This window comes from Aspergillus undulatus (genome assembly GCF_047715775.1).
Source record: "Aspergillus undulatus strain CBS 261.88 unplaced genomic scaffold BDV17scaffold_8, whole genome shotgun sequence".
NCBI lineage: Eukaryota > Fungi > Ascomycota > Eurotiomycetes > Eurotiales > Aspergillaceae > Aspergillus > Aspergillus undulatus.
In genome coordinates, this window is record NW_027396612.1 from 256350 (window position 1) to 278233 (window position 21884).

Here is a 21884-nt window from a genome sequence, read left to right on the forward strand (position 1 = left end):
TAAGTTTAACTTTGACCCGGGGATTAAGGAAACCTGGGAGAAGCATATTTGCATGCTGTACGTTGAATCGGAAACTGGTTGAGACACCAGTGCGATGTTAGATTGTAGCAGATCCAATCGTATCAAGCGATTCGTAGCACGCTCGTCATTAATTCTTGACAGCAACCACGAACAGTCGCGGATAGCGTAACAATACACTCCCATCAATGGAGCTTGGGTATAATTTCTGAAGGCGCCCTAAATAGGCTTTCAGGAAACCATCCTTATCTGCGGGTGAGAGAGGGTCGACAAATGGACGGAGACCAGTGCCCTTGACCCATTCTACAACAGCCTCATGGTTCTCGAGAGAGTGGTAATAGTGTGTATGCCAGATATTCAAATCGGCGCATATAGGCTTCAGCTCATCGTATATCTCCTGCGCCGTCTGAAACCCCTGCCGTCCGGCGGAATCGAGAGTGCCCGACCATGGTCCATCAGCGGCAGTTTCTCGCATAGCAACGTGTGACGGTTCGCTCAAATTATCAGGGACCTGAAAGGCAAAGACTCCGCCCGACGGCTGCGATTTTATCAGGCGCTTGATAATCTGAAAGCGCTGATCGCGCGGAAGCCACTGGAAGACAGCGTTCGAGAAGAATAGGTCCACCGGCTCCTGAGGGGTATAGGTGCTCAGATCATCCATCGCAAAATTGACCCCAGGCAGTGTTGAACGCGCTTTGTGAATCATGTCTGGAGACGAATCCATTCCCGTCACGCGAGCCTTCGGGTACTGGCTTAACAGGACGGCGGTGGAATTGCCAGGTCCACAGCCGAGATCCACGACATTCTTTGGCGAATCCAGTGGCACTTGAGCAAGAAGGTCACGCGAAGGCCGCGTTCGCTCTGCTTCGAATTTGAGGTATTGTTTTGCGCTCCAGTCAGTGGTCGCCATGGTTCTCGTGGAATGACGACATCCGCGAGTGCAGGTTGGAGCAGGGAAGAGACGGAGAGAAGCTCGGGGAAGGAGGAACATATTCTGTGGTATCATCGACCTTCACATTGGATGCTGCACCCTCTGGGATCGATGAGTAGTTGCTGAGGATGAAATAGTGCTGCTGTCATGGCGATATCGGATGTTTGAGTGAAGGGAGCAGGAAGAAGCGGCGACCGCGGCACTTGGTGAGAATCACGTGCACCTGCCACAGGGACAATCAACACCTCAACTTGTCTTCTCCCGGCTCTTTCATCGCACGCCCACGACCCTTTGTTGACACGGTTGACCTCGTCGAAGTATGATGAGTCTTGCAAGAATCACGGCTCGTGGATCGTACACTGCACAGCTGACGGAGAAGATCCCTGACTGATAGAGCTTCGCCTCGATTGAACAACATGAAGCGCGCTATGCTGTTGGACGGCGCGGTTGCGACTACCATGCATTTTAGTGGACCGATTCCTAATATTTGTACCCTTCTTGCCCAATTGCAGGATACCCTGCGCTGGAAAATCTGTAGCCGCCTCTCGAGCTGTGCTGATGCCAAGGAAATGGCTCTCTGCGAGCGTCTCCACCGTGCCTGCAGAACGGCAGGTGCAGATCTACAGTAGGGATGTTCTGTATATCTTCGTCACCTGTCAGCGCTATTTACTGATGGCTGGATGTAGCGGCCCGCTCGATACACCGACCCCTTATCGAATTCCCTTCGGCTTGAAGCGGTGGTCTGCCCGAACTCCGAAACATCGCCTAGTCGGGTACGCCAAATGGCTACTCTTTAATATCCGTCGACTAAAGGACCCCTCGTCTCGGATATGGATCGAGCGTTCCCAGAGCGACGTATGAGCACCCGATTTTCGTCTAAGCGATCAGCAATTCTGCCGCTTATCCCACTGTTTCCAAGAAAAAGGTCTATAGCTGGACAGCACGAGAAAATGACGAGGGCCATCTCGTTGGGGCTTTGGCACCAGCCCATGCTCTTATCCTTTGGGCAGTTAATTACGTTCCCTTTTTATACCGGCCAACTGAGCAGCTAGTTCGATACTTCAACCTCCGAGCATCGGGTGCTGGTTCCACAGACAACAATACTGCAATCGCCCAATAATAACGATCTATTGGTGAGACAGGTATCCCAGAGCTACTTTTTGTTGGTATGCTCCAAGGGGTTTCTTTTTCCCACCGGAATATCTCCATGCGTGGCTCATCCGGTACTCGGAACTGTAACTTCCTGAGGACCGAGTTGGACTCACCATGGGTATGTCAAAACACCCAGTCGTCAGGCATCATCTACCGAGCACGCACCCAATGTGGGCTCTTGACATTCTTGACTTTGCTCGAAGCGGCCAACCCTACTGGGAACTGTAACGGAACCCACTGGTCGACTCAGCCTAGAAATGATGGCGATTGGTAGAACTGCAGAAACCGGCCAGTTGCGGCCATTGTAAAGTAAGTATGATGGATTACATGAGAAACTTCCCAGATAAGGGGAATCGGTCGGCGTCAGCCTGTTGCTCGATGGTACAACTCTCATCGGCTGCAATGACTGGTGGACGGTGGTCTCAACGTATGGCGACTTCAGCTATCGCATCGTTTTCCTCTGGATTCATTTGGTCTCAATCGCTACTGTTGGTACCACCCGATCGTCCAGCTAGTCAATTATCAATCATTGTGGGCCCAGCTGCATCTTTCGGCATCATGGCCCAACTGCTCCATTACGCACAGTGAGAAGCGCCGCGGTGGCACATAGGATCAAGTGGCGATGTCGGAAGTCTTTACAGACGTACGAAAAGTGGGTATTGACCGGCCACGAACGACGAAGTAGTTAGACTGGACGTGTTAGGTACCTCTGCTGTGTACAGTAGTGACATCGGCTACCACGATTCTGAAATATGGTGACTACTAAGTCGCGTGTCTTATGGGATGTGACTGGGCTTACTGCAACCTACAACTATCTTTCAAGCAGAGAACTCTCGTCGTTTCTTTCCTGCTCAACCAACGCCTCCATTTAAAGAATGGAGCTCTGACATGTGGGCAAAATAGAAAAGGCTCGGTCGAGATATCTGTCACTGTGATGAAGTCGTAGAGCGTCACCAGCTTCATTCTCAGTCCGCGCTCGCTGCCGATGCCGTTTCTTGTCAACAGTCGAGTACATTTATGGGGTTCGAACTTACAACATTTCGCGCCGCCTTACTGGCCTGAGTGTGCCAGAGACGGCCACTTCGAGTAGATCTTTGATGCTCCCGAGGCCGTCCCGTCGCGCTGACAGTAGGGCGATAGCTTCAGATGTGGATTGAGATCTGCGTGATAGTGATCCACTTTGCTCGTGCTTGGGCACGAACAGCTCCGCAGCTCAGCTGCCAGCGTCATGTAGCGAGGGATTGAATTCAGATCTAATGGATGGGCCATGAACCATGGCCCTTGAATGATCTACCTTGGTCAGATCCGTTCCTCAGTGATCTGGCAACTTGTTCAGGTCGATCTCCAAGAGAAAAGCAAGGGTCCGTCACACACGCTCTCGATTGACCCATGATCTCTGCAACTGGAGATCATCGTGCCATGTCTGGAAATGCCTGAAGACGGCGCCGAAAGAGATTGGATGCGATCCAGTGCCGCTAAATATACGAGAATGTGACCGATGGTGCTATTGACGCAAGTAACTCATCCGGTGCTTATAAGATCTCGACTCTGCTCTTCCACCTCGTCGTATCCACAAACTGTACTACCAGACCGTTTGTATTTAGGAGGATAACCATCTTCAAGTTAAATGTCATCTCCAGACCAAAACGAGTCGGGATCCTTTCCCATGCCCGAGATGGCCGACATGCCCGCGCCTCTATTCTCACCTACCACCGCCATGGTCTCCCCAACTCTTGTTGACCCTCCACTTCGGATTTCATGCAGCCAATGTAACCAGGCAAAGGTTAGATGTTCAAAGGACAAACCAACCTGCCGCCGTTGTACTACGAGGAACACCCCTTGTGTTTACGGAGTCTCACTGCGGGGGATGAAGAGACCACGGTCTGAACAACAAACGGATCAAGCACGTCAGCCGAGCGAGAAGAAAAGAGCCATATCTCGACAATCGCCTGATCAATCCGCTATGCCGGCTTCTACTACCTATTGCGGCGATGCCCACACAATTTCCCGACTGGAACGTCAACTTATGCACCGACGAATTTGCCAGCAATGAACTCGGCCTGGCCACTCTGCTCTCTTTGAACACGTTCGACATGCCACTTTCCGACCCCTCATCATTTGCCTTTCCATTAGATCCCACGCTCGCGCAGCCTGATCCGATGCAGCCCTTGATTACACCGCATATGCCCATGGCCTCCGCGACTTCCCATCTTCCTGCGGCAGAAACCCAGTTCTGGGCTCGAGCCCAGACTCACTAGCATCAGCCCCAAAAACCTCAGAATAAACCGCAAATCGATCAACAAGGGCAACCTTGGCCCGCTGCGCAACCTTCACAGTCTCCCCATACCCAAGACAAAGGTTGTTCTGCGGACTCATCCAAAGCCTGTACCCGAATCGGCCGAGCTTAATCTCCTCCTCGTCTACCTCCATGGGCTGCGCCTTCTCGAGCTCGAAGAGGTCCGACAGGCGCACGGGTATAGCATGCCAAGACCCCAGAATGTTCCAAGTGATTAGTTCGGTGGCTATCCCTTGTCCTGGGCGCGTGAAGCCGTTGTCGGCGATGTAGAAGCCTATTCCGATGGTTTCGCGGAGGTAGACGCCGAGGTTTGTGGCTTGGTAATCATATGGACTGTGTGTGGGACTTGGGATTGTAATTGGGCTTTGCGAGTCCAGGGTGATTCCTGGACGAGGGAACTCGAAATCGCTGATGGGTGTGCCGGAGAGAGTGTCGGTGTAGATACCGAATGGGCGGAAGCAGGACATATTGATGGTACGCTGGGATATGAAAGACAGTTAGGGATGTTTGGATACGGCTTGCTGTAAAGAGAACTTGACGTAAAAGATTACTTGGGGGTCTTTATATCTTTTTTGTTTCTTATGGTAAGGTCTTCTATGAATGCGGACTTAGAATGTTATTCATGACTATGATATAGTGGCTTGCTACTGGCTTCGATTGCCTTCCTGTGATTATGAAGGCGCTCTAAGAGAAGACATCGTTATTCCCAAAGCATAGTGTAACAATGATCTAGATTTAGATCGCGGCTTGCAAGTGCTGGAGGTTCACCAATCCCGATAGCCCGGAGGAACTGGTACCATGGAGGAGACATCACTGAAAATGGAAAAGTATTTTTTCCCCTATCCCTGCATCATATTGTTAACACGTCGATGTTCTTCCGCCACCACAACTAGCGAAGCCCAAGCGACGGCTTAGTCCCGTTGAATGGGTTTCTCGCCATCAGGTATTAAGTTGCAGTTTGGTCCACACCCCGATTGTTCTGTCCACCATTTCGCTCCCCATCATACTGTTCGATATCGTCGTCGCCCTGCTCGTCTTCGTCTACCTGCCCATCACTATCCTCACCACGATTGTGCTCGCGAATCTCTCTTTCTAGGTCGTCTTCGATGGGCATATCGCCGTACTGCTCCTGGTAAGACAACTTTATCTATTTATATAGAATTGTTCCTGTTTACCTCAACGGTCACTCCATTCTCGTCATCGCGAATCTCTTCTTCTTCTGGGCCGTCATCGTCTTCTTCGTCATTCTCCCGACTGTTTTGAGACTCGAAGTCTTCTTCGTTCAGGAGGAAAGGAAGAGAATAAGAAGATACTCCCAAGGGCTTGCTGCGTTCTTTATATCCTTTTTTTAAGTGGGCATCACTGCACAAAACCAACAATCAGAAAAATACCCTTGCTAGTTCAAAACTTGAACCTGCTAATAAATGATCGAAAGATTTTGCAGTATTATTCTACCATAGTGTTTCGTCACCACCATCTCACGGTGTTTGACCCACCCCAGCCTTGAACGGAACAATCCCGCGTCGGGGCCCTCGAGGTTGCAATCCGAGGTGGAGGTGCCCTGTTAGCAAGGTAGGTACTCTCGGCTCTAGGCTTCAGTGTCTCGAAGCGGGAAAGAGGTAACAACACCTCGAGTCCGATCCGGAAGTCCGATTGGTCCCTGTCAATGAAAACATACTCATCTTCTCCCTCTCGAACTTGAAGCTTTGGCGTTAAGCCTGGACCTGAACCTGAGGGAGAGCTGCGAGGTGCTTCTGTCTTGGTCTGGTATTGATGGGCTTTTGATTGACCCATTTCCGGCCGTCTCTGTGAAATGAGGATGAGGGTGCGGAAAGGCTCACCTGGGGCTTGACAGAGTACACAGATATGGCTTTGCGATGCATTCCTGGGGGTGTTACCGGTGGCTTGTCGATACTCCTTAGGAGGGTATCCATAGGGAGTGAGCCTTGGTTCTTGCCTTGGTGAACCGTGGAACCTGCGGTCTTTGGCGCAATTTATTGGGAAATACTGCTGGTATACAAAGGGGCTATGTTGACGACAATGCCTTTGCTTCCATTGTCCACGGACTCTATGGGTTTATCTTTGTATCTCCCTTTGCTGGGGATAAAGTACAGTTCTTGGACTAATTCAGGGACCCAAAATTATACTTCAACCGTCCTTGTAGCTGGGGAAGTCTGTGCTGAATTCAGCTACAATTTCTGCACAGTTTCTATGCCATTGTTACGAATAGCTATTCTCCATAGCTACAAAAGGGCGACTTTCAAGTCTTGTTTGAGACCTTAACATCCTGGAAAGTTCTTGCTCTCTCAATTACATCAGATCCCAGCTCTGGGTGACTTGGCGTGGGTATGATCGACTACCTGGTGCCTCTATACAAGGAGATAGTGTGTGCTCCTGGCTTGACAGAATACAGCAACATAAACCTCTCTAGACGAATGTATCTAGTCCTATCAAATTCACCAGATCTGCATAATGCTCTTTACATCAGACTGCATTGAGCCGGATATCCCATAATTTTTTGGCCCTAAACTTAACGATTTTCCCCAGGATGCCTCGGCGGACCGATCCTTACTCTCCTCGGCGAAATCTCAACAATATCCCCAGTCCCCATATCTATATCCCCATGCTCGTCCTCGTAGAAGCCCATTCCCGTATCGCCGACATGGAGCCGATGATCATCGGATCGAGTTAGGGTAGCAGGTAGTCTCCGATTTACACCAGCACTAGCAGTCTGCCCCCAGGACGCCGTTGAAGGCTGGGGCTGAGCCCGCCTCTGCCTTCGCCTTGCACCCCCCCTACCGTCTTGCCCATCACGTCCAGACGCTACCAACACCCGCACCCGTACCATCCCTCTCAACTCCAGTCGTAGGAACAGGCTCAATTCCCTCCTTCTCACGCATCGAATTCTCATGCACTACACCCCGATCAACCATCTCCTGTACATAGTGGACCCGTTTGCACTCATCACAGGCCCTGTTCCAGGGAACGTAGTTCTCCGGGTCGACGATGCGGTCGAGGAGTTTCCACGGCCAGACTGCCTCGCAGGCGCAGCAGAGGTGCTGGGCGATGATTTCTCCGTTTGTTGGGATGTGGTGGTTGCGGAGCATGAAGCGGAGGTCGGATTGGATGGTTGGCATTTTTGGTGGAGAGAAGAGGAGAGCTTGGCTTTTCTGTTCTTGATAGATAGATTTTTTTTGTGGTCTTTGCAGTTGGTGGGTTTTCTAGATTTGTCTATGTTATTTTGCGCGTGCCATTTATCTCGCTGACTTGGTTTCAGGTCTTTTACTTACTGGGATGTCATGTGGTGACTAGTCATCTTTGTTGTGATGTGTTTTGAGTGAAGGTAGACAATGAGCTACAATGATGCTTCCTTCCCTCGCAAGTCTTTGTCTTTTATTCATATCTCGTGCAGCACTTTTGGTCGGAAGATCCATTATCTACCGGCTTGGGCGGCGTCCATTCCATGTCCGGGGTCCTCTCAGAAGATTCATCTAGAGCGTAGAAATCGTAGACTATTCTCGTGGTGCCGTGTGTATATATTCCTAGCCCAATTTAGGAATGACGTTTATTTATCTTATCACCTCAGACATGACATCTATTGTTTACGGAGATGAAATCCTCGCCGGCGCTGGAGTTAGGGTTTGTCTTCGTTCCAGCGGATGTATGGACATCTAGGTTCGCGGCTTGCTTTTCTGCGGTCACATGGACCAATTAACTATGCGTTCCAGTGTCGGGAGAATAGAATTGGCTTCTCGCATAAAAGGTAGGAATTGCAGACCGGTCACCCCTCCTGGATCATGATCAATTCAAGCGATGCCCCAGCGTCACCCGGACAGGGCCCCGCTTTGATTTCCCCAGCCCACTGCCCATTCATCTTACTCTATCTGAGCTGAGCTTATCGAGCTGAAAAATAAACCCGTCAGCCCCGTCTAAGCCCTTGGGGCTTGAGTGCACGATGTCAGACGAATACTTCTACCGCCTTGCGATCAATCCCGATATGTATTTACCGTCGTCCTCCTACGCCACCTGCGGCCAGACAGAGAGAGATGGGACGCGCATGGGCTCTTCCTCTTCCACCCCGGAGTACCTTGACCCTGTGCGGGACTTTTCCAGCATGGAGGCTTCTTCTTCTTCCTGCATCGCTGTTAACGGTGATGTTGATGATGATATGGATGGTGAGTCTCGTACTGAGACACCTGGTGGTGAGGTTAAGGTTGGGGTTGGGGTTGAGGCAGAGATTGAGTTTGAGAACCGCGTTCAGGATAGAGAAGAGGGCGCAGGGGAAAGTTCTGAGGATGATGACGAGGAGGAGGATGAAGAAGAAGAGGACGAGGAGATGGGAGAGGAAGAAGAGGGGGAGAGCGACTGTAGCGATGGCGATGGCGACAACGATACCAACAACCAGGTGAAAGTGAAAAAGGAGAGAAAGGAACCGGTCAAGCTCCAGTATCATGTGTACCGCACCAGCGTGCCCAAAATAGACTGGCGGGAGTTTGCATGTCCCAAGAACGAGGACGAGGTCATGGACAAAGACACCAAGGGCGATTGCAGCGGCGCAGAAAACGAGGAAGAGGTGGAAACAAGCAGCAATTTCAGCAAGGACAACGACGTAGCTATGGACTTGGATTCAGGTATGTTACCCGGCCGCTCTTATCTAGCTAGCTGTCTTAGTCTACCACTGATGAAATAAACCCCTGCAGATGATGAAGACCCCCTGCAGTATGAGTCTGATGCCGAGTGCGACTACGACGACGACGAAAACGAGACCGAGGCTGCGACACCGCCCACGACCCTTAACCAGGTGGACATTGTTAGCCTCAAAGCCGCGATGCTTGCACTTCTCCCAGGCGAGCGCTTTCTGAAACTCCCGCCAGTGGCCGAATACATGGAGATGCACACCAAGGAGGAACTCATCGATCTGCTCGTCAAACATCTCGACCTGGACAAAGTCATAGCATACAATACAAAGACAACAAAGTCCACGATCACGCTGACTCATCCGGAGGCCGACAAATTGAAGCTCATTAAGGCCGTCTACGAGACTGAGAAGGAGGAAGAGGAGACGGTCGACTGTGACTTTTTGGCAGGGTTGAGAGAGCATTCTGAAGAGGCGTTGCGGAGACTGCTTTCTAGCAGGCTTGCTCAGATGACGTCGATGGAAATCTATGATATTTTGGTTGAGCCCAAGGCGTCTCTTGCCTTGTTGGCCATCATGGAACTTTATGGGTCTGCGGCGTCGTCGGGAGGGGAATGCGAGCGGTTTGGCTTTGGTAGTAAGGAATTTATGGACAAGATGAACGAGAAATTGAAGGATGTTGCGGAGGATTGGTGATAGGGCTGGCTTTTTTGTGTCCTTTGTCTTTCTTTTGGTTGGCTGTGGAGTTGAGTTGTGGACTGTATCTGCTGCCATCTTGTTCTTGGTTGTTGATCTGGACACTTGTCAATAGCTTATCTTAGGTGCTCGTTAATCTGTCCTTCATTGTCGTTTTGAAATGAACTTTCCTTCTCTTTAAACCACTCCTAATAAGCCTTGCAATATGCCGGAAATCCTGCTTGACATTGTCAAAGAGTGCGACAAGTTAGTCTCCCCATCCACTGCCCCGCTGAATGTACCCTACTTGCCCTAGTCCCACCACCCCACAAGCTTCCCATGCCTCACCGATAACTCAAGCTTTTACATCGACTATCTACATAACTACTACAACTTCAAAATTTCAAGCACCTCCCAGGTCTTCGGCCATGTCCCCAAGGCTATCCTTCAGGCATTCGACTTCGCCAGTGCCGGCTGGGTCGTTAATCGCGACGACCAAGAGCTGATCCTGAACGGCAGTGTCAAGAATCACCACCCGTCTTCCTGACGGAAACAAAATCACGCTCTTGGAAATCGCACACAGCGCCTCATCACTCATCGGAATCCTCGCGCCCGGCGTGCAGGTCATCTGCTACGTTAAGCATCCTACCTGTGGACTGTTATTGTGGGTTGGACGACGATCGAGAAATAAGCAGACGTATCCTGGGATGTTAGATAGTACTACCGCAGGTGGATTAGAGAGTGCATTTGCGGATCAGCTGCGGGAAGCTGCCGTTCGAGAGACGGTGCAGAAGGCGAGTCTTGATAAGGGTTTCGTTCGGGAGCGATTAGTTATTACCACGTTAAACCCTCCAAGGACCTCAATTTCGATAGGATTTTGGATTGTTGCAGCCTGAGATTGAATACGTCTTATGACCTTGAACTACCCTTGCGTATCACTCCTGTGCCTGGCGACGGCGAGGTCGAGAACTTCTATCTCTGGGATATAGATGAGGTTTTGGAAGCACTGAAAAGCGGCGAGTTTAAGTTGAATAGCGACGTTGGTACTGTTGGCGATTATGATGATGGTGGTGAAATCGGATCAGTGTTTCCAAGCGCATGATGTAGGATTTAGCCCTCTTCGCTCCTTTCTACTATGCCCCTTTGCCGCACACATGCTGATTCAGGGGGCAAGTCAGCCGGTACCAGTCCCTAAATAAATTCTCTCCTATACATCCGTTCCCGTAGCGTTCCTTTTCCGTTATTCATAACCATTTAGCATCTCCTGCGCAGCCACTTTCACTCGGGCACCGACAAAACCGATATCATCAATGACGCGCTTCGTATTACATACATGAGTGGGGCAGCATTACAGGTCTAGTCATGATGAAGACGCGGCTTCGGAATAATTAGCCACGAAACGCCCGTAGCGCCCAGCAAGCCCACGAGGATAGGTTGGAGGACCTTGACTCCAGACGCGGACGCTATGACGCCCGTTGCAGCAGGAAAAATTGCTCCTCCTATTTGGCCGAGAAGGAATATGAATGCTGTCGTCGCTGCTTAGTCTCCCTGTACTCTACGTGATTATCGCGAAAGTACGTACCGAGCGCCGACGACCTGATTTCCTCTGAGAATAGCTTTGATGCGACGGATATGCCCTGGACCTGTTAGTTTAGTCTAAGCTATTTATGTAGAGGTACACATACGGTGGCAAAGAAAGGCCCGGAGAAGAAGCCCAGGAGACTGATTGCGACGGCCTCCGTGATGATGTCGGGGACCCTAAATAGGACTGTTAGTCCAGTTCAGTCATGATAGTCAACGGACTCATACAGCCAGAAGACTAGCTCCAATGCTAAGCAAAGCACGACAAAGACGAAAATCATCCTGCGCTCTCCGAAGCGATGCGTCGGCTCGGCGAGTAGTAGTCGGCCCAGGAAGCCACCGCCGTAGAAGCCCGCAGGGACATAGCCCATCTGATTCAGATCGCCGTTTCTGACGCCGACGAGGTATTCCACGATCCAGCCTGCTTGCGTTAGTAGGACGCTTCGGGAATATGAGTAGACCATACCCCCAGCAGTAATGACTGCCCCGAGAAAGAAAAAGAAAAACAAGCTGATGAGCCACACTCCAGGTGTAGCAAGGGTCTTGCGCATCTCTGCCGCTGCACTCCGTTGGCGCGTTGCGGGCGACGATACCGTCTCATTTTGGTCTTCCTTCGAGGTTATCCACTCGCGGAATGCCGCGCCTACGAGGATCAAGTTAATCACGCCTAGGCCCAGGGGTGCGGTGTAGAAGAGCTCCCATGTAGTGCCCTTCCCAGAAGAAGCCACGCCTGTCGCCGCAAATGGTCCAACGAGACAGCCTGCCATGTACATAGCGTGTATGAACCCTAGCCAGCGATGGGCGCCCTTTACCGTCGACACGAAGTTATTTGCATAGGTGTCTTGATAGGCCTGTCCCAGCGCAGCGAGGAAAAATGTCACCGCGAATAATGGGAAGGGTGGCCCCCATGGTCGAAGGGCATGCGCTGCAATTTGCAAAGCGGCTCCAAGGACGAGGAAGACGCCGAGGTTGAGGTACTGGCCGAGATAGCTGTTGGTGAGTGCGGCGAAAAACCAGCCCGCGAAAGTGGTGCCATATCTAGGAAAATCAGCGGAGGCCTCAATGTTCTAAGTCCAAGATCGTACACAATGGACACCATATTGGTGTCAATGTCATATTCCTGTCGAATGTGGGGAATCAGCGCGCCCAGACTGCCGTCGTTGATCCCCGCAACAAAGAACGAGAAGCCCGAGCTGATGAGCTTGAGCAGGAGCAACCGGGGAGCTGGGGGGCCTGTGGGTTCGAATTGTAGGGCCTCCATATTTGACGAAGAGAGCTGTGATATCGTGGAGCAGAACTGATGAGCTTCTTAAGGAGAAAGGATGGAAACCGATGCTAACTGAGGCTGGTAGACAGCCCAACTCGGGCATTCCGCCAGCAGCAGGTGGAGCAGCTACCGGCCCGCGGTTCCGCACTGCTAACCACGCGATAAAGGCCAGGAATCTGGGGTAAAGACATTCGGACTTCCTTTGGCATATTGTATTGCAAAGATAAAAACAATATCATTCCGATTGACGCACCTGGCAAGCGGCTGCAGCAAGGGTTGAATGAGGGGGAGCCAATTTCCACTTTCCAGTTGCAGTTGGAGTCCACCCAGTCTAGCCCAGAGGGAAACTATCGTGAGATTCTATGGATAGAATCCATGTTCATTGATAACGTCTGTCTGACAGCATGAGGTGATGATCTCGCATAAGACGACTGATAACGACCGGGATCGCCTCGGAGGCATGCATGACAGGCCATGACTGGCATGACAAGAAGATATCTCTGGCTGATAAGCAATCCTCGGTATCACTTGACATTGTTAGCATCGCCATCTCCTCCCTTTCTGGGTAAGCGCCCTCCGCCATCTGATACTCTTATCAGCATATCAGCATCCCAACGATAATCAACCTCGCCCTACAGCACCATTGCAGGGATATAAGATGGCCTTAAATCCTGGCATCGCCTGGCATTCAGGCTATCAATGGGGATAAATCGTCGTTATGGACTCGGAAAAGAAATCCCCGTCTGTCGACAACAGCCCCGTCACTACCGCCGAAGGCACAGTCACCCCCTACGGTCAGACCAAGCGCGGTCTGTCCTCTCGCCATGTCCAGCTCATGGCGATCGGTGGCTCCATCGGAACTGGTCTTTTTGTAGGCATCGGCTCTTACATGCGAGACTCTGGTCCATTGTCTGTCGTTCTGGGGTACCTTTTATATGGACTCTTGTTCATCTGGCCGTGCTATCTTTGTGTTGGAGAGATGTGCGCATACCTCCCCGTCAGAGGTTCCATCTTCGAACTTGCTGCTCGTTACGTTGATCCTGCTTTTGCTTTTGCCATGTGACTTCTCCTCAATCTTACCATCTTGATGAAAGTGCTAACCATCCAGGGGTTGGGTATACTTCTACGCCGAGGTAATGTTAGTATGCGTCGAATACTCGGCCGTCGCAACGATCATGCAATTCTGGACAACAAGCGTCAACCCAGCAGTATGGATCGTCATGGCCATGGTCGTATGCATAATCCTCAATATCGTCGCAGTAGAATGGTACGGCGAAAGCGAATTCATCATGGCCTCCACCAAAGTCCTCCTCATCATCGGCTTGGTCCTGCTCACCTTCATCACCATGGTCGGCGGCAACCCGAACCACGACGTCTACGGCTTCCGCAACTGGACGGACGGCGTCATGTACGAGTTTTATACGAAAGGCGACACCGGCCGGTTTCTCGGCCTCGTCAACGTCATCGTCTACGCTGCCTTTTCCCTCGCGGGGCCTGACATGCCCGCCCTTGCGGCTGGGGAGATCCAGAACCCACGCTTCACGATCCCCCGCGTCTGTAAGATGATCTTCTGGCGCATCGTCGGGTTCTACGTCATTGGTACCCTAGCCGTAACCATCATCTGCAACTCTCAAGATCCCGACCTCATTTCCGCCATTGACGACGGCAGTTCCGGCTCCGCTGCCTCCCCGTGGGTCATCGGTATCGAGCGCCTGAACGTCCACGGCCTGCCGGGTCTCATCAACGTCCTTATCCTTCTCTCCGGCTGGTCCTGCGGAAACGCATACGTCTACGGATCCAGTCGCACATTATACTCCCTCGCCAAGGACGGTCAAGCCCCGCACTTCTTACTCAAATGTACGAAGTCCGGTGTTCCGATCTACTGCGTCCTCGTCGTCTCCCTGATAACCTGCATCACGTTCCTGGTGGCTGATACCTCCTCTTCCACTGTCTTCTACTGGTTCATTGACCTGACGACCTGCGGGCTTGTCCTCACATACACGTGCATGGTGATCATCTTCCTCTTCTGGTACCGCGCCCTGAAAGCCCAGGGGATCGATAGGAAAACGTACCTCCCCTTCGCGGCGCCCTTAATGCCGTACTGGGCGGTACTGGCCGCGGTAATTGGTGGGGCCGTGACGATCTTTAATGGGTTTACGGTGTTTTCGCCGTGGGATACGCAGGGGTTTGTTACTAGTTACTTTGCGATTGGGTTCTTTGTTGTTATGTTTGTCTTTTGGAAGGTGTGGCATAAGACGAAGTTTGTGGAGGCTGCTGAGGCGGATATTTATTCGGGGAAGGAGGAAGTTGATGCGGAATGTCGTGTTTGGGAGGATGGGGGGTTTGAGGAGAGGAGGAGGGCTGAGTTAGCAGGGATGCATTGGGGGAGGAGGTGTTGGGAGCGGATGTGGTAGATTTGTTTGTCTAGAGTGTTGTTTATTTCTACTATTGTGGATGCTCGAGAACCACCGATGCAAATCCAAGTTCATGATGTTTTAACTATTGACTTAAAATGCCTCCAAACAGCTCAATAACGACAGTGACCACAGTAACCGCAGGAGGCAGAGCACGCCGTGAAATCTTCCTCAGAGCCCGAGTCGTCCTCACCTGACTTGCCGTCTTCGTCTCGCTCCTGCCCCGTCCAATATTCCTCATCTTTTTCACCTTCCGCTTCCTTCAACACATGCTCGCTTCTCTTTGGCGACTTTTCTCCCTCGGCCCCTTTCTTGTCATATCCATTGTCTATCCAACGCTTTCTCATCGCCTCAGAGATGCAGCAATTAACATCGCCACTAACTTCCCTCAGTTCCAACTCGCCATGTTCTCCACCTTCAGACACAACTTCGAATCTCCCGTCCGGCTGGCCATGGGCAAACGCAACTAGCATCTTCAGCAGCGCCGCGAGCTTTTTTAAATCGCCCTTGTGTTCCCTCTCCCACTGGCTGACTTCCGCGCGGACATCCTTGACACGCACGTCACGGAAGACACCAGAGTTGTGGAAGCCAACCACAAAGTTGGGGATTTGAGCGAGCCACAGGCGGGGAAGCTCGGCCCTCAGAACATCCGTATATTCCTTTCTGGCGGTCCGGGTTTTCAGGTCGAATATGGCAGATTGCGGCACAATTTCGCCTCCGGTCTCGACGGTAAGGCCTGGCTTTCCGTCAGATGGGGCGGGGCTGACTATAATCGACATTAAGGACTCGACGATATCTTTCGGAGTATCACCTGCGTCTTCTCCATTGTGGACGGACGGGTGGTGGAGATTTGGAAGATATCCATCGCCCTCGTAGCGGACGAGGCAGGAAAGACCGGCAAACTGGTATCTGAGAATCCGCTGATGTGATTCGGAATTCCTCACATCCTGTCCCCAGGTTGTGTTCGCTTCTGGAAAGGTATGTCCGTATCCATGTACGGCCGGGATTGTCTGTGTAGGCGAGTTCTCACGTCGCACCAGAAACACAGCTGAGCCGATCGCCTCGACAATGAACCTGAATCCTTTTTCTGGCTCTGCGATGAATCTGCGAAGGTTTCCCAGAGTACTCCCACAAGCAACGATATCAATCTCGTCCAAGTCGAAATTCGGATTCTGTTTGAGAATTGCCTCCATTGTGGGCTGGAAGACATGCACGGCATATCTGGCTGCGTTCTGATCGCGGAAGTACGAGCCGCTGTCTTCGGGGAGTTTGTTCGCTTTCGAGGCCGGGGTCCATTGAGGAGGAGCACCTAATGATTGTGACTGTCAGTTGCTTGCTCTTCCAGTCCTCGTGCTGGAACCTGATTCTTACCGGGTACAAGGATAGTCGGAGACTTCTTGTTGAGCCAGTTGTAAGATCCCACCAGCTTACAATCAGTGATATTTGGAGTCTCATTCTTGGACAAGGAAGTCGGAAGTTGATCAACAAGATCACTCTTGGTGATTGTAGCCAACAGGGCTCCAAGCTCCGGAACAAGAGGTCCTGTCACTGCTGCACCGATCCTTCTTCCCGGACGAGACCAACCGCCTCTGTCTCGGGCCCCGTATCTAGCGCGTCCATGGTTCGAGCCTACCCAGCGTCCCGACATGTCGAAATTTGGCACTATCGCTTGAAGTGTTGAGGTGGGTTGTGTTGATGGAAGAGACGGACGGAAGTGATGGGGAGGGTGGTGGGGGACGATGAGGTTGAGAGACAGAAGGAGGGTAGGTATGTGTCTTCTTCTTCCCCTAGCAAATGTTACTACACCATGTCTCCATCAGCTTGTATTGTGTTCTTCACCCAATTCACTGCATTGCCTGTTTGCTTCTTCGCCATTGGGCAGGGGTGTTGCCCGCTTTGTGGCACAGCTACTAATTGGTGCTGAGTGAATGTGAATCACAGCCTTCTGTCTCAGCGCTGTGGCCGAATCAGCCGTTCGCAGTGCCGCTGCTCTTTTGACTGCTCTTCAGCTCTTTTTTTCTTCTCTCTCTCTCCTGTGTTTTCCATTCTTCCCCCTCCTCACCATTCATCAACTCCATTAGTGTACATCGTCAACATGGCATCCCGTACCGACAGACTTGCGAAGTTCTTCGATCTCGTCCTCAGCGGGAATCGTCCTATCTCCAATGTCGATAGCTTTTCACGATTTCTGGAGGCTATCCTTGATAAGAGCGACCACGCTGCATGTGTTGAGCGCCTACTCGCAAGTCCTGCAGCACGAAGCGCGATTTACGCTGGAGTACGCTTCGACACCAAACCTAACTTCTTGGACAACCATACGACTCCGTTTCTACAGTACCTTGCTGATCCATCTGTCAAGAAACTTTGCAATGGTCAGATTTTGCAGGATATCTTGACGCTTGTCTCTGAGCCACGTACTGTTTTGAACGCCTTCATGCAGACATTCCAAGATGGGCGTCTTACCGAGCCGGGAATGCAGACTTTTGCATGGCTTCTGATCGAGCTTCTCACACACCCATCCATTAATCAGAGTGATGTGATAAACGATGCTCAGGTCGTCGTCGACAATGGCTCTCTCCTACGGGCAGAGTCTCCTGACACTTGCAGTCACGGCCACAAACTGGTCCAAATGTTACAACTAGAATATGAGGACCTGTGAAATCGACGCCGAAAATGACCGCTACTGAGGCCATAAACGGCCGCATTTCCACCTGTAATTTCCCTCACGAGCCGCCGCTTTAGCACTCGAGCACGTGCTACACACCACTATCCTGCACCCGCCAAGATTGTTTAGTCACCATCTTGATGTGACAAACATCAGCGAGCATTCGCTCCGTTTCAACTCACGACCAAAAGTGACGCCGAAAATGGCTTCCTTTGCAGCCAGATCCAGCTGCCCCGAGTTCAACTGGATTGCCCAGGTGCTGTACAAAATGCCGCCCGTCCTCAGTCCATCCCTCTTCTTTTTCGCACCCTTTCACCTTCCCACCTTCACTGCTTTCACATCAATCCTCAAGTCAACCGCTCTCGAATTACTTCCCGAAGATAATCACCTTTCCCTTATATTCGGATCTGTTTATCAATATGTCACCACCTCCCCTCCCTCCTGCAGATCCTAATGAGCACCAATACTGGACCGACCCGATCCTCTGCGAAGAAACTCGAGTTAGGCTCGAGCATTTCCGCAGTCTTGGATGGCTTCCCCCGAATTTCAAACCAAAAACATTGGAAGGTCTTGCAGTGGTCGAGAGGTACTGGCGAAGGTACGTACGCATCTTCTCCGACTGTTCCAGAAATTGTACGTCGCTAACGTACCGACGACAGATTTTGCATCCATTCAAAAGAGGACTACGTGGAGTACTTACTCTCGGAGGACCAAACGATCTACATGAATTTCTTCGATTGGATGTACAGGACCTCGCGAGAGAAGCTTCTTCAGTCATATGATGAGTATTGGCGACGACTTTGTCAATACTTTGGTCTGTTTGCACGGCGTCGTCTGAACAACAATGTCTATGAGCAGATGCGACGGGTGCGTTAGTTGTCCTTGACCCCAACCGCTCCACTGTTAACGTCGGCGGTAGTTCCTGAATCAAGTATTTCCCGCGGAGCGAAAGATCCCCAGGCGTATGAAGAAGAAGGATACCCTTGACGTGGATGTCTTCTGCATCTTATATCGCCATCACTGGATACATTCGAGATTTTTCCGTCACGGGAGCATGATTATTCAATTTGCCACAGTGCAGCTCTGGTCTGCCATCACTGGAACGCGACCGGGAGTACTGCTTCCCCAGAAAGCTTTCAAAACTGGCCAGGAGTCGTCTCTGAGCAAACGCAAAGGCGAGCAGACTTTCCAGAGCGACCTTCCCAAACACGTTTCGGCCGCCGATCTTCCCGACTCAGTCTGCTACCGCGATATTGAGCTCTTTTATCTTAAAGACCCAAATAGCAAGCGTGATGTCCTCTGTGCCATCATTGAGTTTCGCAATCTCAAAGGCCGGCCAGAAGGCGCTGACGGGTAAGCGAATCCATAGACAGCTAGTTGCTGAGGCTAAAGCTTTTTCTCAGGACTAAATTCTTCATGCATGGTGATTATCAATTGGCGTACTGCCCAATCAACCAAATCATCTCACTTGCCTTCCGCGATGGGGCTTTTCTCAATGATTTGACTCCGGAACTGATATGGCGGCTTCGAGTTCCAAAGCGCCGCCAGTCTCTTCCCCTACGGTGGAAGCCGGAGGTCCTTGATACCCCTCTCCTTCGACGTCTTAAGCGCACTCCATACGGCTATGAGCTCCATAAGTCATTGCCGATGACGTATGACTCGAGCCGACAAGCGCTCAATGAGCTAGGTCGAGATGCTAGGTTTGAGGACAATATTGGTCATTATAACTACCGGCGCTGGACTGCAAATGAAGTTAATCGTACGTCTCCAATCGTGGAAAGTAGCTTTGCTAGACGACAGAACGCTCAAACTGTATCTAACTTGACGTTACAGGGAACTTCACAAGCCAGGAGCGGCAAAGAGTGCTAGGCCAATCTGGCGACGCGGTTTTCGAAAAGCACTACCAATCACAGTTCATCGGCCGCGATCTCCAGCATGTCGTCCTTCTCCGACCCTCTCAGGAGGGTCTTCTTCGGGTTGCTGGGAGCATGCTCAGGAAGAGAGACCCCCTTGCCCCTTCCGACCTCACTGACATGCAGAAACGTGCTATTTGCCGAAACCCGAAAGTCCTTGAGCTTAGACGAGAGCAGAGGGAGCTGAAGGAGGAGATGCGGTCGCTAGCTGGTACAGTGGCTAAAGCTCGGGTGACATTCCCTCATCTGCATGAAAGACATGAGGCGGTTAAGAAAGAGCTCTCTCAGCTAAGGAAGAGCCTAACAAAAGACACCCGAGAGACAGCTAGAAAGGAATATTTTCAGAATGAGCCTGTCCTCGAAGTTGACAGACAGATCAAGCAACTCCTCGGCCAGTCTGAAGCTGAAGATTGTGAAGTTGGCGGCTCCGACGACGAAGACTGGGATATTCCTATCCCAGAATACGTTTTCCCTGAGCGAGCGCGCCTCGTGGAGAATTTCTACGGACCAGAAGCGGAGGACTATGATGAGGATAAACTGCTTGCACGACGTATCCAGGTTACCAAAGACATGGTTGCGCTCTCGCAGCTGTGCGAGCCGAATCGGCGGGGCAACCGAGTCAACTGGGATATCGCTGATGATGATGATGATGATGATGAATCTGAGAAGTCGACAGAACCTTCACCGCCGGAAGAGGAATCCTTGCAATGTCCAACGGATGTTTGCATTATCTGTTACGGTCTCTCCCGCTGCTCAGCGTCTAATCCTCCTCCACACAAATTTCCCTCCAAGCGAAAAGATTCCGTCCGTCGCCATCTCGTTGATTTTCATCTCGCCCATGTGAGTGATGGAATAAGCTGCACGTGGGCAGCCTGCCGTGATTTTCCTAAGTTCACCAAAGTCACTGAGTTCTTGGCCCACGCTGTTATCGTGCACGCATATGACGTCGATATTAAACTGCACCACCTCACAAAAAGACCTCGGCGTGCTGGCAGCGATACTTCATCCGTTGACAGCAAACCAGCTTCTCTTGAATCGGACGGCCGGTCAGGTACCGACACTCCCGCTTCCTCTGTCGATCTCGAGATGGCAAATATCGACCCACGCTTATTGGAATCTCACAAACCCACCGCTACGGAGCCTCCACTGCGTCGCTCAAAGAGATTGCGGCTTGAATAATAGCGTGGAATGATATCTAGTATGCAGTCATTGCGACCTGAGCACAAAGTTCCGTTAAGTCTTGGCTCTGGAAGTTCTTTTTCTTTTTATAGAGTATATCTGCTGGCGTCTACCCTCTGTAAATAGCTGGCCTCAGGTACCGGCCAAATGCACTTTGTATTCTTAGAGTCACAGTACTCGTTCCTAAGTCGAATCTGTCGCGATGCTTGGCAACGCACAGGGTATTAGTATCTGTGCCATGTAGTACAAACTCGCCGTGGCAAATGGAGGTCACTGGGCCCTAAATTCGCTTTGCCTCTCCGGCCAAGTACATTCGAAAGCCACATAAGAGCTTGCTGAGCCATCAGGCTTCCTGCAGGCGGATGTTTGGGCTGACGGAGACTCCAGAAAGGTTCTCAGCTGAACTTAGGCGAAAACAAACGGTTATTGACCATAAGTTCAATCTAGAAAAGTGAGGGGCTAGGTTCGGGGTTATGTAATTCTTTGCTCCGTTCATCAAGCCTCAAAAGTAGGCTTTGAGGTTTTGTATGTGCAAATGGGTAGGCAACTTAGGTTGAGGGAGAAGACGGGAATATTTCGGAGTCATCGGACGGGCGTCCTCTGGTTCCCAATCAGTAAGGTCTTAAGCCTTCTCTACAGACCCGTCTGAGGTCCAAGGGTTAGGCCGGAGTGCTAGTGGGTAGGCCCAGACCTGACGACTCGGGCAGTCAGTGTGCGTAGGCGTTGTGATGTATGACCTGTTGAGGTAAGATTTTTTATTCTTATTGTTCTTCTTCTATCTTTTACAGGGGCGGAGTGCCTCATATATAACTCTGGACCAGGGGATCGGAGAAGTTCAGGAGATACCCACCAGTGAAGGATTCGGCAGTGATCTACCACCAGGCCGGAGAGTTACCATCACATTCCATGCTTACGACGGAGGGAATTGGAGGGGGACAGACACCGTGATTGTAAGCTCTGACAATCCACACGAGGCACAGAACATCGCGGACCACTATGCGCAGGATCAGAGCAATAATGCACGCTTCTATGATAGTGCGCTGCGGAAGGTTGCCGTCGATGAGTGCGTTCGCGCGGCGATCACCGATGGTAGGTTCACCATCCTCATGTGTTTTGGGAGGGACCTAATGGTGACGCGGCATCTTGACGCTTCAGTG

The 21884-nt window shown here is 51.3% G+C and overlaps 9 protein-coding genes across 9 annotated transcripts; 5 read left to right on the plus strand and 4 right to left on the minus strand.

The window, feature by feature from the left end:
* Window positions 1–148: 148 nt before the first annotated feature.
* BDV17DRAFT_288423 (S-adenosyl-L-methionine-dependent methyltransferase) lies at window positions 149–928 on the minus strand (the record flags this gene model as incomplete). Its single annotated transcript, XM_073761405.1, has 1 exon — window positions 149–928. The coding sequence occupies one exon, from the start codon at window positions 926–928 to the stop codon at window positions 149–151; it is 780 nt and encodes a 259-aa protein (XP_073618672.1).
* A 3345-nt stretch (window positions 929–4273) lies between these two features.
* Window positions 4274–4864, minus strand: BDV17DRAFT_288424 (uncharacterized protein; the record flags this gene model as incomplete). The annotated part of the gene is made up of 1 exon (XM_073761406.1): window positions 4274–4864. One exon carries the CDS (start codon window positions 4862–4864, stop codon window positions 4274–4276), a length of 591 nt encoding a protein of 196 aa, XP_073618673.1.
* A 3488-nt stretch (window positions 4865–8352) lies between these two features.
* On the plus strand, window positions 8353–9729 carry BDV17DRAFT_288426 (uncharacterized protein; the record flags this gene model as incomplete). The annotated part of the gene is made up of 2 exons (XM_073761407.1): window positions 8353–9028; window positions 9098–9729. 2 exons carry the CDS (start codon window positions 8353–8355, stop codon window positions 9727–9729), a joined length of 1308 nt encoding a protein of 435 aa, XP_073618674.1.
* A 205-nt stretch (window positions 9730–9934) lies between these two features.
* Window positions 9935–10810, plus strand: BDV17DRAFT_288427 (NUDIX hydrolase; the record flags this gene model as incomplete). The annotated part of the gene is made up of 4 exons (XM_073761408.1): window positions 9935–9975; window positions 10069–10175; window positions 10228–10549; window positions 10600–10810. 4 exons carry the CDS (start codon window positions 9935–9937, stop codon window positions 10808–10810), a joined length of 681 nt encoding a protein of 226 aa, XP_073618675.1.
* Window positions 10811–11064: 254 nt separating this feature from the next.
* BDV17DRAFT_288428 (putative MFS transporter) lies at window positions 11065–12550 on the minus strand (the record flags this gene model as incomplete). The annotated part of the gene is made up of 6 exons (XM_073761409.1): window positions 11065–11234; window positions 11291–11345; window positions 11394–11466; window positions 11518–11710; window positions 11756–12327; window positions 12375–12550. 6 exons carry the CDS (start codon window positions 12548–12550, stop codon window positions 11065–11067), a joined length of 1239 nt encoding a protein of 412 aa, XP_073618676.1.
* A 680-nt stretch (window positions 12551–13230) lies between these two features.
* On the plus strand, window positions 13231–14970 carry BDV17DRAFT_301474 (putative proline permease; the record flags this gene model as incomplete). The annotated part of the gene is made up of 2 exons (XM_073764265.1): window positions 13231–13615; window positions 13665–14970. The coding sequence occupies exons 1-2, from the start codon at window positions 13275–13277 to the stop codon at window positions 14968–14970; spliced, it is 1647 nt and encodes a 548-aa protein (XP_073618677.1). The 5' UTR covers window positions 13231–13274.
* Window positions 14971–15083: 113 nt separating this feature from the next.
* BDV17DRAFT_288430 (uncharacterized protein) lies at window positions 15084–16618 on the minus strand (the record flags this gene model as incomplete). The annotated part of the gene is made up of 2 exons (XM_073761410.1): window positions 15084–16279; window positions 16342–16618. The coding sequence occupies 2 exons, from the start codon at window positions 16616–16618 to the stop codon at window positions 15084–15086; spliced, it is 1473 nt and encodes a 490-aa protein (XP_073618678.1).
* A 397-nt stretch (window positions 16619–17015) lies between these two features.
* On the plus strand, window positions 17016–17826 carry BDV17DRAFT_227198 (uncharacterized protein). The gene has a single exon (XM_073755718.1). It carries the CDS (start codon window positions 17066–17068, stop codon window positions 17627–17629), a length of 564 nt encoding a protein of 187 aa, XP_073618679.1. The 5' UTR covers window positions 17016–17065; the 3' UTR covers window positions 17630–17826.
* On the plus strand, window positions 17734–20770 carry BDV17DRAFT_301481 (DUF3435 domain-containing protein). The gene is made up of 5 exons (XM_073764266.1): window positions 17734–18233; window positions 18295–18502; window positions 18555–18988; window positions 19039–19394; window positions 19469–20770. The coding sequence occupies exons 1-5, from the start codon at window positions 18055–18057 to the stop codon at window positions 20725–20727; spliced, it is 2436 nt and encodes an 811-aa protein (XP_073618680.1). The 5' UTR covers window positions 17734–18054; the 3' UTR covers window positions 20728–20770.
* Window positions 20771–21884: the final 1114 nt, after the last annotated feature.